The 17,222-nt window shown below is 44.3% G+C and overlaps 1 protein-coding gene across 1 annotated transcript in view; it reads left to right on the top strand.

Moving 5' to 3' along the window:
* The window catches only part of PIAS4 (protein inhibitor of activated STAT 4), a 207,083-nt gene that overhangs the window by 135,315 nt on the left and 54,546 nt on the right, over positions 1-17,222 (top strand). The window contains 1 exon segment of the mRNA XM_069216339.1: positions 15,849-15,979. Within this exon segment, the coding sequence (XP_069072440.1) occupies positions 15,849-15,979 (131 nt within the window).

Here is a 17,222-nt window from a genome sequence, read left to right as displayed (position 1 = left end):
ACGGGGCAAACTTAAAGCAATTACCAATGACATCAAGGGATTTTTGAAAGGCCAGCCCACAAATGAGTGAAAGTGGTGGGCGTGGTTAAAAGCACCCAATACTTACAATAGGTCAAAGCACTGGCACGCTTGACCCAAAAATGCGGAGGTGAAAGCCATATTGCAAGTAGGAGAAAGAACCTTCAGCAGTCATTGATGTCCCAATGGATATTTCAACTGCAGGCTTTGAGCAACTAGCAGGAACAGCTGAACATAGAAGACCAGGCTGGCTACGAGCAGCCTCCTTTAGACCGAAAGCGCAAAGTAGATTTTTAGACATGCCTTTTGACTGTGAATTCCTGTTTAGTCGACCTATTAGGTCCATCATATCTTACATGGACGCTGCAAAATCTCTAGGTACCTTGCAATAAATACATCCTCTGTCCTTTTAAAGGGTTTTTGAAGAACAGGCATGTATTCCTTCAGAGGAGGTTATTCCATCACATATTTAACAACGTAGTACATCACATTTTCCATACAAACAGCCTTACAAGCAACAGTGTAGAGCCCCACCATCGGCAGCTTATCAGACAGCCCCTCAGAAAAGTACAGGCAACCAATACAGAGGCAGCAAGTTCAAGAACAAAATGGAAGGTTCGATGGCATCTGTCGCTGTAGATACGCATGTTCTGCAATAGCTCGCCATCTGGTGTTGGGCCGGAGTGTTACAAGTTGTTTTTCTTCGAAGAAGTCTTTCGAGTCACGGGACCGAGTGACTCCTCCTTTTGTCTCCATTGCGCATGGGCGTCGACTCCATCTTCGATTGTTTTTTTTCCGCCATCGGGTTCGGACGTGTTCCTGTCGCTCCGAGTTTCGGAACGGAAAATTAGCTAATTTCAGAAGATTTTCGTCGGTATTGTTGCGTTCGGGATCGGCGTACTTAGATTCCACACCGCATCGAAGATCGAAGAGCTCCGGTGCCCTTCGGGGTAGTTTTTCGATCCTCCGTCGGGGCCTGGTCGGCCCGACCGCGTGCTGAAGAACGCTGATGGAACGGACCCCGTTCCGTTTCTGCCCCAAATGCCACAATAAGTACCCTTACACAGACCAACACTTGGTCTGCAACCTGTGCCTGTCACCTGAGCACAGCCAAGACACCTGCGAGGCCTGTCGTGCGTTCCGGTCCCGAAAAACACTCCGAGACCGTCGAGCCAGAAGACTTCAGATGGCGGCCGCACCGACAGCCCAACGGGAGTTCGAGGAACAGGAAGAAGAAGGTACCTTCTCGATCCAAGACTCGGACTCCGAAGGATTCGACGATACACAAACCGTGAGTAAGACGTCGAAATCCACTCAGAAGAACATTTACAAGGCCCAGGGGACGCCACTGCCACCAGGCCATGGCTCCACCCATAAATTCGGTGACCGCCCGTCGGCACCGAAAAAGGCCCACACAGTGCCGAGATCGTCCGACTCCGGTCGAGACACCGGCACGCAGCCTTCTCGGGACCGAGAAAGTGCTGGAGACAAGCGTCGACACCGAGATGCCGGTGCCGACACGGCTCGACGCCGAGACAGCGGCACCGAAACAGATCGACGCCGAGAGGTTTCGGCCCCGAAAAAGAAAAGAGTCACCTCGGAGCCGAAAAAACACGCAGACAGGGTTTCGATGCCGAAACAAACTGCAAGCGACCCAGCTTCAGGCTCTTATACAGAAGAGCACTCGCTAACCTCCCAAATGCAGAAGCATAGGTTTGAGGAAGAGCTGCAAGCAACTGATGTGGACCATACGCAAAAGCGTATCTTCATACAGCAGGGGACAGGAAAAATAAGCACCCTTCCCCCCATTAGGAGAAAGAGAAGGTTGGAGTTCCAGACGGAACAAACACCACAACCAAAAGTGGTGAAAAGAGTTACCCCACCACCCTCTCCTCCGCCTGTGATTAACGTCTCACCAGCACAAACTCCATCACACTCCCCAGCTCACACCACCATGAGCCAGGGTGACCAAGATCAGGACGCATGGGACCTATACGACGCCCCAGTGTCAGATAACAGTCCGGAGGCATACCCTACAAAGCCATCTCCACCAGAAGACAGCACCGCGTATTCTCAAGTGGTGGCTAGAGCAGCACAATTTCACAACGTAAGCCTCCACTCAGAACAAGTCGAGGATGATTTCTTGTTTAACACTCTCCTCCACCCACAGCTCCTACCAAAGCCTGCCTATGCTCCCTGGTATGCTCCGGCACGCAAAAGACATCTTTAAGGAGCCGGTCAAAAGTAGGGCAATCACACCAAGGGTGGAAAAAAAGTATAAGGCGCCTCCTACAGACCCGGCTTTCATCACTACACAGCTGCCACCAGACTCTGTCGTTGTAGGAGCAGCTAGGAAAAGGGCCAACTCTCACACATCTGGAGATGCACCACCCCCAGATAAAGAAAGCCGCAAGTTCGATGCAGCTGGTAAAAGAGTCGCAGCACAAGCTGCAAACCAGTGGCGCATCGCGAACTCACAGGCACTACTTGCGCGCTCTGACAGAGCCCACTGGGACGAGATGCAACATCTCATTGATCATCTGCCCAAGGACTTACAAAATAGGGCAAAACAAGTGGTTGAGGAGGGACAGACCATTTCCAACAACCAGATCCGCTCCTCCATGGACGCTGCAGATACAGCTGCACGGACAATTAATACATCCGTAACTATCAGAAGGCATGCATGGCTCCGAACGTCTGGATTTAAACCAGAGATTCAACAAGCAGTTCTCAATATGCCTTTTAATGAAAAAGAACTGTTCGGTCCAGAAGTGGACACAGCGATTGAGAAACTCAAAAAAAGATACGGACACTGCCAAAGCCATGGGCGCACTCTACTCCCCGCAGAGCAGAGGGAATTACAGCACATTCCGTAAAACGCCCTTTCGAGGGGGGTTTCGAGGTCAAAGCACACAAGCCAGCACCTCACAAGCCACACCGTCCAGTTACCAGGGACAGTATAGAGGAGGTTTTCGGGGACAATATAGAGGAGGGCAATTCCCTAGAAGTAGAGGAAGATTTCAAAGCCCCAAAGCCCCTACTACTAAACAGTGACTCACAGGTCACTCACCCCCTCCACACAACACCAGTGGGGGGAAGAATAGGTCATTATTACAATGCATGGGAGGAAATCACTACAGACACTTGGGTTCTAGCAATTATCCAACATGGTTATTGCATAGAATTTCTACAATTCCCTCCAAACATACCACCAAAAGCACAAAATTTAACAACACACCATTCCAATCTCCTGGAGATAGAAGTGCAGGCACTATTGCAAAAGAATGCAATCGAATTAGTGCCAAACACACAAATAAACACAGGGGTTTACTCACTGTACTTTCTGATACCAAAGAAGGACAAAACACTGAGACCAATCCTAGACCTCAGAGTAGTGAACACTTTCATCAAATCAGACCACTTCCACATGGTCACACTACAAGAAGTATTGCCATTGCTAAAACTGCACGACTACATAGCAACTTTAGACCTCAAGGATGCTTATTTCCATATACCAATACACCCATCGCACAGGAAATACCTAAGGTTTGTATTCAAAGGAATACATTACCAATTCAAGGTACTGCCTTTCGGATTAACAACCGCACCAAGAGTCTTTACCAAATGTCTAGCGGTAGTCGCAGCACACATAAGAAGGCAGCAAATACATGTGTTCCCATATCTAGACGACTGGCTAATCAAGGCCCATTCGTTAATAGAGTGCTCAAATCACACAAATCATATCATACAAACCCTCTTCAAACTAGGGTTCACCGTCAATTTCACAAAATCCAAAATTCTGCCACGCAAGGTACAACAATACCTGGGAGCCATAATAGACACATCAAAAGGAGTAGCCACTCCAAGTCCACAAAGAATTCAAAATTTCAACACCATCATACAACGCATGTATCCAACACAAAAGATACAGGCAAAGATGGTATTACAACTCCTAGGCATGATGTCATCATGCATAGCCATTGTCCCAAACGCAAGACTGCACATGAGGCCCTTACAACAATGCCTAGCATCACAGTGGTCTCAAGCACAGGGTCACCTTCTAGATCTGGTGTTAATAGACCGCCAAACTTACCTCTCGCTTCTGTGGTGGAACAACATAAATTTAAACAAGGGGCGGCCTTTCCAAGACCCAGTGCCACAATACGTAATAACAGATGCTTCCATGACAGGGTGGGGAGCACACCTCGATCAACACAGCATACAAGGACAATGGAACGTACATCAAACAAAACTGCATATCAATCACCTAGAACTTCTAGCAGTTTTTCAAGCACTAAAAGCTTTCCAACCAATAATAGTTCACAAATACATTCTCGTCAAAACAGACAACATGACAACAATGTATTATCTAAACAAGCAAGGGGGGACGCACTCCACGCAGTTAAGCCTGCTAGCACAAAAAATTTGGCATTGGGCAATTCACAACCAAATTCGCCTAATTGCACAGTTTATACCAGGGATACAAAATCAACTCGCAGACAATCTCTCTCGAGATCACCAACAGGTCCACGAATGGGAAATTCACCCCCAAATTCTGAACACTTATTTCAAACTCTGGGGAACACCTCAGATAGACTTGTTTGCGACAAGGGAGAACGCAAAATGCCAAAACTTCGCATCCAGATACCCACACAAACAATCCCAAGGCAATGCCCTATGGATGAACTGGTCAGGGATATTTGCTTACGCTTTTCCTCCTCTCCCTCTCCTTCCTTACCTGGTAAACAAACTCAGTCAAAGCAAACTCAAACTCATATTGATAGCACCAACTTGGGCAAGGCAACCCTGGTACACAACGCTGCTAGACCTATCAGTGGTACCCTGCATCAAATTGCCCAACAGGCCAGATCTGTTGACACAGCACAACCAAAAGATCAGACACCCAGATCCAGCATCGCTGAATCTAGCAATCTGGCTCCTGAAATCCTAGAATTCGGGCACTTACAACTTACCCAAGAATGTATGGAAGTCATAAAACAAGCAAGAAGGCCATCCACCAGGCACTGCTATGCAAGTAAATGGAAGAGGTTTGTTTGCTACTGCCATATTAATCAAATACAACCATTACACACAACTCCAGAACATGTAGTGGGTTACTTGCTTCACTTACAAAAATCTAACCTAGCTTTCTCTTCCATTAAGATTCACCTTGCAGCAATATCTGCATACCTGCAGACTACCTATTCAACTTCCCTATATAAAATCCCAGTCATTAAAGCATTCATGGAGGGCCTTAGGAGAATTATACCACCAAGAACACTACCTGTTCCTTCATGGAACCTAAATGTTGTCCTAACTAGACTTATGGGTCCACCTTTTGAACCCATGCACTCCTGCGACATACAGTTCCTAACCTGGAAGGTGGCATTTCTCATCGCCATTACTTCCCTGAGAAGAGTAAGCGAGATTCAGGCGTTTACTATACAGGAACCTTTTATACAACTACACAAAAATAGTCGTCCTAAGGACCAATCCTAAATTTTTGCCAAAGGTTATTTCACCGTTCCATCTAAATCAAACAGTGGAACTTCCAGTGTTCTTTCCACAGCCAGATACCGTAGCTGAAAGGGCACTACATACATTAGATGTCAAAAGAGCATTGATGTATTACATTGACAGAACAAAAAACATCAGAAAGACTAAACAACTCTTTATTGCATTTCAAAAACCTCATGCAGGAAACCCAATTTCAAAACAAGGTATAGCCAGATGGATAGTTAAATGCATCCAAATCTGCTACCTTAAAGCTAAACGACAGCTGCCCATTACACCAAGGGCACACTCAACCAGAAAGAAAGGTGCTACCATGGCCTTTCTAGGAAACATCCCAATGCAAGAAATATGTAAGGCAGCCACATGGTCTACGCCTCACACATTCACCAAGCACTACTGTGTAGACGTGTTATCCGCACAACAAGCCACAGTAGGTCAAGCCGTATTAAGGACATTATTTCAGACTACTTCCACTCCTACAGGCTGATCCACCGCTTTTGGGGAAATAACTGCTTACTAGTCTATGCAGAACATGCGTATCTACAGCGACAGATGCCATCGAACTGAAAATGTCACTTACCCAGTGTACATCTGTTCGTGGCATCAGTCGCAGTAGATTCGCATGTGCCCACCCGCCTCCCCGGGAGCCTGTAGCAGTTTGGAAGTTACCTTCAATTATTTATATATGTATCATCTCAACCTTAAATAGGTGCATACTTAGTCACTCCATTGCATGGGCACTATTACTACAATTCAACTCCTACCTCACCCTCTGCGGGGAAAAACAATCGAAGATGGAGTCGACGCCCATGCGCAATGGAGACAAAAGGAGGAGTCACTCGGTCCCGTGACTCGAAAGACTTCTTCGAAGAAAAACAACTTGTAACACTCCGGCCCAACACCAGATGGCGAGCTATTGCAGAACATGCGAATCTACTGCGACTGATGCCACGAACAGATGTACACTGGGTAAGTGACATTTTCATTATGAAACACCTGCATCTGTAGAAAGCCTAATCTCTCACCATTACAACTGTTAGACCAGTATTACATCCGAATGCTGGATTTTACATTTGACAAATTACAGTCATACATTAGAATTTGTAGAAAACAATCCAACCACACCACGGTTCATGATAAAGCATCCGCATCTATCACAGAAGGAAATGGATCTCAGGCTAAAAAGGGAGGGGATAGAACTGGTACCCAAAACGCAGCAGAGCTTTGGGGGTTTTATTCTCATTTTTTCCTCATAAGGAAAGACATTGGCGACCAATATTACATTTTTGGAACCTCAAAAAATATTTGAAGAGGCAAACATTTCGAAAGAACACTGCAGGAAATTCTACAGTTTCTAAGAAAGATTTCATAACATCGATGGACCTACAGGATGCATACTTTCATATTCCTATGTTCGATGGCATATGTTGCTGCAGATACACATGTTTGGCACAGTCCGCTGCCTGGTGTTGGGCTCGGAGTATTACAAGTTGTTTTTCTTCGAAGAAGTCTTTTTGGTCACAGGACCGAAGGACTCCTCCCTCTTTGGCTCCATTGCGCATGGGCGTCGACTCCATCTTAGATTGTTTTTTTCCGCTGTCGGGTTCGGACGTATTCCTTTTCGCTCCGTGTTTCGGTTCGGAAAGTTAGTCAGAATCTCGGAAGAAAGCGTCGGTATTGTTCCGTTCGGTATCGGGATAGTTAGGTACATCGACACCGATCATCGGAAGACTTTGGGGCAGTTTCGATCCCCCATCGGGGCCTGGTCGGCCCGACCGCGTGCGACATCGAAGCCGATGGAACGGACCCCGTTTCGTTTCTGCCCAAAATGTCACAGTAAGTATCCTTATACAGATCAGCACTTGGTCTGTAACTTGTGCTTGTCCCCCGAGCACAAGGAGGATACCTGTGAAGCCTGTCGAGCCTTCCGGTCCAGAAAAACACTCCGGGACCGAAGAGCCAGGCGTCACCAAATGGCGTCCACGTCGACAAAACAACGTTTCGACGACGAAGAGGAAACATTCTCGGTTCCGGAATCAGAATCCGGAGACTCCGACGTCGAACAACAGCAACAAACTGTGAGTAAGACGTCGAAAAGTAAATCCATCGACAAACCGAAAGCCCAGGGGACGCCACTGCCAACAGGCCATGGCTCGACCCATAAATCAGGCGACCCGTCGAAGGGGCCGAAAAAGGGCACGCCCATAGCGAAGACACCCGACTCCGGTCGAGGGACCGCCATGGAGCAACCTCGGAGCCGAGAAAGCGGCTCCGAGAGACAGAAACAAGATACCGGCACCGAAAAACATCGGCACCGAGAATCCTTGCCGAAAGGAACAAAAATTCTGTCGGTGCCGAAACCGAAAAAAGATTCTCTCTCGGCGCCGAAAAATACCACACCTTCATCCTACTCAGAGGAACAAGGACTAAGTGGCCAAATGCACAAATTTGGACAAGAGCTCCAAAGTGTAGAATCGGACTACACACAAAAGAGACTGTGCATCCAGCAAGATACAGGGAAGATATCAACCCTTCCCCCAATCATGAGGAAAAGAAGGATCGGACTTCCAAAGGATGACACACAACCACAAGCCAAAGTGGTTAAAAAAGTCACGCCTCCGCCCTCTCCTCCACAGGCATCGCCGGCACAAACACCGCCACAAATGCACTCACCAGCGCAAACTACCATAAGTCATGACGATCAGGATCAAGACGCTTGGGACCTGTATGACACCCCAGTGCCGGACAATGATCCCGAGTCATACCCCACAAAGCCGTCACCGCCAGAGGACAGTACCTCATACTCGCAACTGGTGGCTAGGGCTGCAGACTTCCACAATGTCCAACTGCATTCCGATCCTATAGAGGATGATTTCTTATTTAACACCCTCTCGGCTACACATAGCCAATATCAATGTCTCCCAACGCTACCAGGGATGTTACGGCACGCAAAACAAATTTTTGAGGAGCCCGTAAAATCAAGAGCCATCACCCCAAGGGTGGATAAAAAATACAAACCACCACCCACAGACCCAGTGTTTATTACTTCGCAGTTACCACCCGACTCTGTGGTAGTAGGGGCAGCTCGCAAAAGAGCAAATTCACATACATCTGGCGACGCCCCACCTCCGGACAAAGAAAGCCGAAAATTTGACGCGGCAGGGAAAAGAGTGGCGTCACAGGCAGCCAACCAGTGGCGCATCGCAAATTCACAAGCGCTGCTGGCCAGATATGACCGCGCACACTGGGACGAGATGCAACTTCTCGTAGACAATCTTCCCCAGGAATACCAAAAAAGGGCGCAGCAAATAGTGGAAGAGGGACAAACGATCTCAAACAATCAAATCTGCTCTTCACTAGACGCAGCCGATACTGCAGCAAGAACAGTCAACACTGCTGTCACCATAAGGAGACACGCTTGGCTACGCACTTCAGGCTTCAAACCTGAAATCCAGCAGGCTGTCCTTAATATGCCCTTCAACGAGAAACAACTGTTTGGCTCGGAAGTGGATACAGCCATTGAAAAACTTAAAAAGGACACAGACACGGCCAAAGCCATGGGCGCACTCTACTCCCCGCAGAGCAGAGGCTCTTTCAGGAAAACTCCATTTAGAGGGGGGTTTCGTGGCCAACCCACAGACACCACCAGCCAACAATCAAGAACCACACCATATCAGGGTTCCTTCCAAAGGGGAGGTTTCAGGGGATATCGGGGGGGTCAATTCCCAAGGAGTAGGGGAAGATTCCAAACTCCAAAAACACCTCCACCTAAACAGTGACTTTCACGTCACGCAACCCCTTCACTCAACACCAGTGGGGGGAAGACTAAGCCAATTCTACCAATCTTGGCAACAGATTACAACAGACAATTGGGTATTAGCAGTAATCCACCATGGCTATTGCATAGAATTCCACAACTTCCCACCAAACATCCCCCCCAAAACACGCAAAATGTCACAACATCATTTAGAACTTTTAGGACTAGAAGTTCAAGCACTACTGCAAAAGGATGCAATAGAATTAGTACCAGTACAACAAAAAAACACAGGAGTTTACTCCCTGTACTTTCTAATTCCAAAAAGAGACGAAACATTGAGACCAATATTAGATCTCAGGACACTAAATACCTACATCATATCGGACCATTTTCACATGGTCACACTACAAGACATCATTCCACTGCTCAAACAGCAAGATTACATGACCACATTAGACCTAAAGGATGCGTACTTTCATATACCAATACACCCTTCTCACAGAAAGTACCTACGGTTCGTATTCAAAGGAATACATTACCAATTCAAGGTGTTGCCATTCGGAATAACAACTGCACCAAGAGTGTTCACAAAATGTCTAGCAGTAGTAGCAGCACACATCAGGAGACAACAGATACATGTGTTCCCTTACCTAGACGACTGGCTAATCAAAACCAACACAGTAAAAAAATGCGCAAGCGACACCACCTTTGTCATACAAACCCTTCACAAACTGGGGTTTTCCATCAACTACACAAAATCACACCTAGAACCGTGTCAAACACAACAATATCTAGGAGCAACCATCAACACATCAAAAGGAATTGCCACTCCAAGTCCACAAAGAGTGCAGGCATTCCACAAGCTAATAAGTGCTATGTTTCCAAACCAAAAGATACAAGCAAAATTTGCGCTAAAACTTCTAGGCATGATGTCATCATGCATAGCCATTGTCCCAAACGCAAGACTACACATGCGACCCTTACAACAGTGTCTAGCATCACAATGGTCACAGGCACAGGGTCAACTTCAAAATCTGGTGTTGGTAGACCGCCAAACATACCTCTCGCTTCTATGGTGGAACAGCAAAAATTTAAACAAAGGGCGGACATTTCAGGACCCAGTGCCTCAATACGTTATAACAGATGCTTCCAAGACAGGGTGGGGAGCACACCTCAATCACCACAGCATTCAAGGACAATGGGATATACACGAAACAAAATTTCATATCAATTACCTAGAACTGTTGGCAGTATTTCTAGCGTTAAAAGCCTTCCAACCCATAATAACACACAAATACATTCTTGTCAAAACAGACAACATGACAACAATGTATTATCTAAACAAACAAGGAGGAACACACTCAACACAATTGTGCCTCCTAACACAAAAAATTTGGCAGTGGGCGATTCACAACAACATTCGCCTAATAGCACAATTTATTCCAGGAATACAAAACCAACTAGCAGACAACCTTTCGCGAGACCACCAACAAGTCCACGAATGGGAAATTCACCCCCAAGTTCTGAACAAGTACTTTCAAATTTGGGGAACACCCCAGATAGATTTGTTCGCAACAAGAGAAAACTCAAAATGCCAAAACTTCGCATCCAGGTACCCACACCGCGAATCACAAGGCAATGCTCTATGGATGAATTGGTCAGGGATATTTGCGTACGCTTTTCCCCCTCTCCTTCCATATCTAGTAAACAAGTTGAGTCAAAACCAACTCAAACTCATACTGATAGCACCCACATGGGCAAGACAACCTTGGTATACAACTCTACTAGACCTTTCACTAGTACCGCATGTCAAACTACCCAACAGGCCAGATCTGTTAACACAACACAAACAACAGATCAGACATCCAAACCCAGCATCATTGAATCTGGCAATTTGGCTCCTGAAATCCTAGAATTCGGACACTTGGACCTCACACCAGAATGCATGGAGGTCATAAAACAAGCTAGAAAACCTTCCACTAGACACTGCTATGCATCTAAGTGGAAAAGATTTGTTTACTACTGCCATGCCAATCAAATACAACCAGTACATGCCTCTACTAAAGACATAGTAGGATACTTACTACATTTGCAAAAAGCAAATCTCGCTTTTTCATCTATAAAAATACACCTCGCAGCTATATCTGCTTACCTACAAACTACTCATTCATCGTCTCTATTTAGAATACCAGTTATTAAAGCATTCATGGAAGGGCTAAAAAGAATTATACCACCAAGAACACCACCAGTTCCTTCATGGAATCTTAACATCGTCTTAACAAGACTCATGGGTCCCCCTTTCGAACCCATGCATTCCTGTGAAATGCAATATCTAACCTGGAAGGTCGCATTTCTCATTGCAATCACATCCCTCAGAAGAGTAAGTGAAATACAGGCATTTACCATACAAGAACCATTTATTCAAATACACAACAATAAAATAGTTCTAAGAACAAATCCAAAATTTCTGCCAAAAGTAATCTCACCATTCCATTTAAATCAAACAGAATTGCCAGTGTTCTTCCCACAACCAAATTCTGTGGCTGAAAGGGCACTACATACATTAGACATCAAAAGAGCACTAATGTATTACATTGACAGAACAAAGCTAATCAGGAAAACAAAACAACTGTTCATAGCTTTTCAAAAACCACACATAGGAAATCCAATCTCTAAACAAGGCATTGCTAGATGGATAGTCAGATGCATCCAAACATGCTATCTTAAAGCCAAAAGAGAATTGCCTATTACACCAAAGGCACACTCAACCAGAAAGAAAGGTGCTACAATGGCCTTTCTAGGAAACATTCCTATGAGCGAAATATGTAAGGCTGCAACCTGGTCTACGCCTCATACGTTTACTAAACACTACTGTGTAGACGTACTAAATGCACAACAAGCTACAGTGGGCCAAGCTGTACTAAGAACATTATTCCAAACTACTTCAACTCCTACAGGCTAAACCACCGCTTTTAGGGGAGGTAACTGCTTTATAGTCTATGCCAAACATGTGTATCTGCAGCAACATATGCCATCGAACTGAAAATGTCACTTACCCAGTGTACATCTGTTCGTGGCATTAGTCGCTGCAGATTCACATGTACCCTCCCACCTCCCCGGGAAGCCTGTAGCCGTTTAGAAGTAGATCATAAACCTTAAACATCTGAACATTTGTAAATAATTATTAGAAACTCTTATCATACATACATATTCACTCCATTGCATGGGCACTATTTATACCAAACAACTCCATCCTCACCCTCTGCGGGGAAAACAATCTAAGATGGAGTCGACGCCCATGCGCAATGGAGCCAAAGAGGGAGGAGTCCTTCGGTCCCGTGACCAAAAAGACTTCTTCGAAGAAAAACAACTTGTAATACTCCGAGCCCAACACCAGGCAGCGGACTGTGCCAAACATGTGAATCTGCAGCGACTAATGCCACGAACAGATGTACACTGGGTAAGTGACATTTTCATTACCCTACACATTTAACATTCGTAAGATTTGAAGTAACCAATCATCATCACTTCAAAGTGCTCCCTTTCCGGCTCAAATGTACACCAGTAGCTGTTCTCAGTAAAAAAAGGTTACAAATTCTTCCCTTACCTAGATAATTGGTTAATCAAGGCAATAACTTTACAAGCAGCTCCAGCAAGCATTGGTTAAAAAAACAAAAACCGTTGCCTTGAATTAAACAAAGAGAAATCGTCTCAATATCCCCAGCCAAGAATTCAATTCTTAAGGGCAGTTCTAGATACAAATATAGACAAAGTTTTCCTGACAGAGAGATTGTGCCACCCAAGAAGCCATGGTGGAATGTCTGCAAAAAGGAAAAAAAAACTGAGAATCTCTTCAAGTCCTTTTTATGGATGATATCATCCAGCATTCTGATTCCCACACTACCGACTTCACATGAGGACATTTCAGGAAGCATTGGAAATGCAGTGGTTGCCGAAAACAGGTACTTTCAAAGACTGGATATGAATAACTCCTCAAATGAAAGACATTCACTGGGTGGCTTCAGTGCAAAAAAACACAGCAGTGTTGGACTGTCTTTTCTGCAGAAGATGATGCCGTTTCTAAGGACAACGGATGCCTTTTTAGAAGGTTGAGGCACACATTTACAAGAATTTCAAGTCATTGGAAAATGGACACAAAGAAACCAAAATGCACATCAGTATCCTTGAACCGAGGGCATTTGCATTTAGGGGTCTGTTATTTTCTTCCTTGAATACAAACGTGGTCAGTCTCAATTAGAACTGAGAATGACAGGCATGTATTTTGTCAACAGGCAAGGAGGAACAAGATCCCTTTTGTCCAAGGAAGCTCAAATGATATAAAAGTGCGCGATAGAACATTATATCCAAATAGAAGCGGACCATCTCCCAGGCCTATCAAACCTCTGGGCAGACAGTCTTAGAGCAACAAAGGAATGTCACAAATGGGAACTGAATCAATACTAGACCTGTTTGCTACCAACAAGAAATGCCGGTTTTAAGCCAGCGGACCCCACCTGCCACGTTCATGGGGGAATGTCTTTTGGATAATTTAGTCAGAAGCCTTACCATATTCATTTTGTTTGAATCCGTTGATAGCTTACCTCATTAACAGTACTCTCTATGTTGAATATTCCTCATGGCTCTGTCATGGCCAATTCAATACTTGTTCAGAGTAGCTTCTCCTGTCAGAAAAGCAACAAATACTATTGGAACCAACACCAACTCTGTCTTGCCACAATGGACAAATTCTTCAAGACCCTCACTTTTTCAGCCTGGCTCCTGAATTCAACAAATTCCATTTATTAGACATCTCGCAGGAATGTTACACTATACTCTTGAAAGCTAGTCAAGGATACACACACATAATGTACACAGCATAATTGAAAAGTGTTTTGTAACTGGTATGAAGAAATAACTGAATCCAAAATATGCTTTCCCGGAACATATAATACTATATAATTTACATCTACATAATTCAGGACTCCGTCATGCTTTGCTTTGGGTTCATCTAGCTGCTAGTTCACGTTTTAAAAGAACATGGAACTAGCTATCTCTTTAGTCTAACTGACTTATAAAGGAGTTTTTTTTTTTTTCTAGGCCTCTTCAGAACATAAGGCATCCTCTTCCATTAGTACGGTACTGGCACATCTAAACTGCTCAGAAAGCAGAGGTAAAATACATCTCATTTGAATTATCTCCTGTTCTTCTTGCTTTAGCCAGGAGAATAGAAGAAATCCAAGCCTCCACAATGAGCCTTTCCTTCAGTTTGGCGACGATAAAGTTGTCCTACGAACTAATCCACAATTCATTCTAAAAATACTGTTCAATTTTCATTTGAATGAGACAGTAGTTCTCAAAACATTTTTTCCAAATTCAACTACTGCAGCTGAAAGAGCACTCCTCTCTAGTTTTGGGAGATGTTTCAAATGTGTCATTGAGAAAACCAAGCAAATTAGACACTCCAATCAGTTGCTCATAGCATGTTGTCACCCTCATGGGAAAGTCACTATCAAAGCACTGTGTAGCTCGCTGGGTGTCTTCAGCAATAGTTTTTCATAAAGCATGTCATCCATTATAAGGAAGTGTTAAACCTCATTCTACAAGAAGTGAATCTACGTCTTCAGCACTCTTTGCTGGTGCACCATTGCTGACATATGCAGAGCAGTGACATGGAAAAACAGACATACAGTTATGCAGCACTTCTGCCTAGACTCTGCATCATGGAATGATGCAGCAGTGTTCCATGGGGTCCTGCACCATTTATTCCAATAAGGTAAGACTATTTAGCCTTCGTTTCCCTCCTACTGATTGTAATGCTTATTAGCTGTTCACTGCTTGCTGTTTTGATTCAAGTATGTAAATCTATGAAAGATTAAATACTGCAAAAAAAAAAGTTGGTCACCCGGCAGGATCAGTTGTTGGTCTTGACTGGCTGCAGGTTTCCCTCCTTGTCTGCTCCTTCTTCCACATATGAATCTGTCCTGACATACCTACTGCTCTGCTGGAGATCTGTCAAGACATTTAATGCTGTCTCCAAACCGATATCTGTAGTTAGATGTTCAACAACTGCCGTTCTCATGAATTGCAGATTATTCCTGAGAATACCAGACATCCATCGACCGGGCCGCTTTCTAAAGTATGCAAAACAAGTCAGTGCATGTTCCCAATATCATTTTCATTGCAAGATAATCCACAGGCATGTTATTGATGCTAAATGTAAAAATACCTGTAAATGTAATTGCTATTTTGTACACTATTCCAAACATGCAATTCTCCAATTTTCACTCTTTGGAAGGGGTGTATTTACTTTGTTGCTGCAGATAGGTGCTAAGGTGATAATGGCCTTTTGGACGTTTTGTGTGCACAAGCGTAATTAGGCTTCATTAGGGGTCACAACTATCCATGCTTCCTGTGCATTAGTCATTTAGGTCCAAGTCCTGTACTGCTTCAAACTGGAAACCATGTTCTCAGTAAGTAACTTTTGTACTTTAAAAAGTGGATAACGAAATATGTGTAATTGTAACGTCTTCTGCCTTTTTTTTTTTTTTTTCACTGTTAGGCTGCTCTCAATGATCTTGACTGAATGTGAGGATACTGACGAAATAGAATTCCTCGCAGATGGCTCCTGGTGCCCGATAAAAATGGAGAAAGAGCGGAGCTGCAGCCCTCAGAACCAAATAGTGGTAGTTGGTGAGTAGGTTTTGATAACGTCTTGTCTGAGCCACTGTTCAATATTTCACAGTTTTCTGTTCAACAGTCATGTTTTAAGGGTTGCACTCTAATCTTAATTGTACCATAAAACCAGTATGAGCTCAGTTCCACTAAATTTTTGTTACAAAGAAAATGCACCTAGCAGCTGTATTCAGTTTGGCCTAATAACAAATGTCATGAAGATCTGCTTTGTTAACCTGTAGATAATCTAGGACTACTGCAGCTTGCTAGCTTCCTCTGGGTTCCTCTGTTCTCTAGCAGCCAGTTTTCTACATCCAAGGATCCACAGAGATCGAGCTAAACATAAACCAGCGTGCATTGGCAATGGAACACTTCATTTATGTATTTAACAGATAACTTTAATTGGGCATACACTTTGGAAATTAAAATGTATCAGTCACTTCCATAGTATACAACAGGTCAGTATATGCTTATTAACCACGCCACGCTCCCCTCTGGAATAGCAATTAAAAAAGAAATAAAAACCTACATTCCAGCTCCTAGCTGATAAACTTAACCCCTTAGCATAGGGAGCTTTAAACCTTTGTAGTATAGTGGTGTAAAATGAAGGAAGGGTGCCTAGTAGGCTAAGAGTATATTAGATAAAAATAAACCCGTTGCTCCTTCAGGAGCCAGCAATGTCCCACCTCTTAGCATGCACTGTACTGAAAGTTTGCTTCATCGCTTAAGTTTTTCTTCTGGCTTGTGCTAACTGGATGCTTTGATATTTTCAGTAAGGTTTGATACTTTTTCACTTCACTCAACGTGTTATACATCTCTTCAACTGCACCTATGCATTTTTCACACATTTGTGAGATTTGTTCACTCCATGCCTCCACTGCTGCTACAGCAAGTCCGTTCACCACAAAACCACCAACGGTAGGAATAAATGCACTGAAGTGCAAAAGCATCCTACTTCAGGACTTGGTGGTGGACTCGAGTTCACTTGAACTCTATTCACTCCTTTAGAAAGAGAAATTACTTTGTTACCAGGAACAACCAGTTCTGTTAAGCTGTGTTGAGGATAGTAGATTTAGATTGACATTTCCTGGTAGCACAGTGCAGAATTACAGTACTAGGCCACATCTCCCCAAGGACTGATAGACCGTACAGAACAACACACCATCACCACCAAGTTTGAAGACTTGTAACCATGCTGAATTGAGACACAATTTACCTGTAGGGTTTTGTGGTATGTTTTCATAAGTGTTGTTGTGCAACC

The sequence above is a fragment of the Pleurodeles waltl genome, chromosome 12 (assembly GCF_031143425.1).
Source record: "Pleurodeles waltl isolate 20211129_DDA chromosome 12, aPleWal1.hap1.20221129, whole genome shotgun sequence".
NCBI classification, from domain to species: domain Eukaryota; kingdom Metazoa; phylum Chordata; class Amphibia; order Caudata; family Salamandridae; genus Pleurodeles; species Pleurodeles waltl.
The sequence above is the reverse complement of the archived record's forward strand: the minus strand, read 5'-3'. Positions and strand labels throughout refer to the sequence as shown.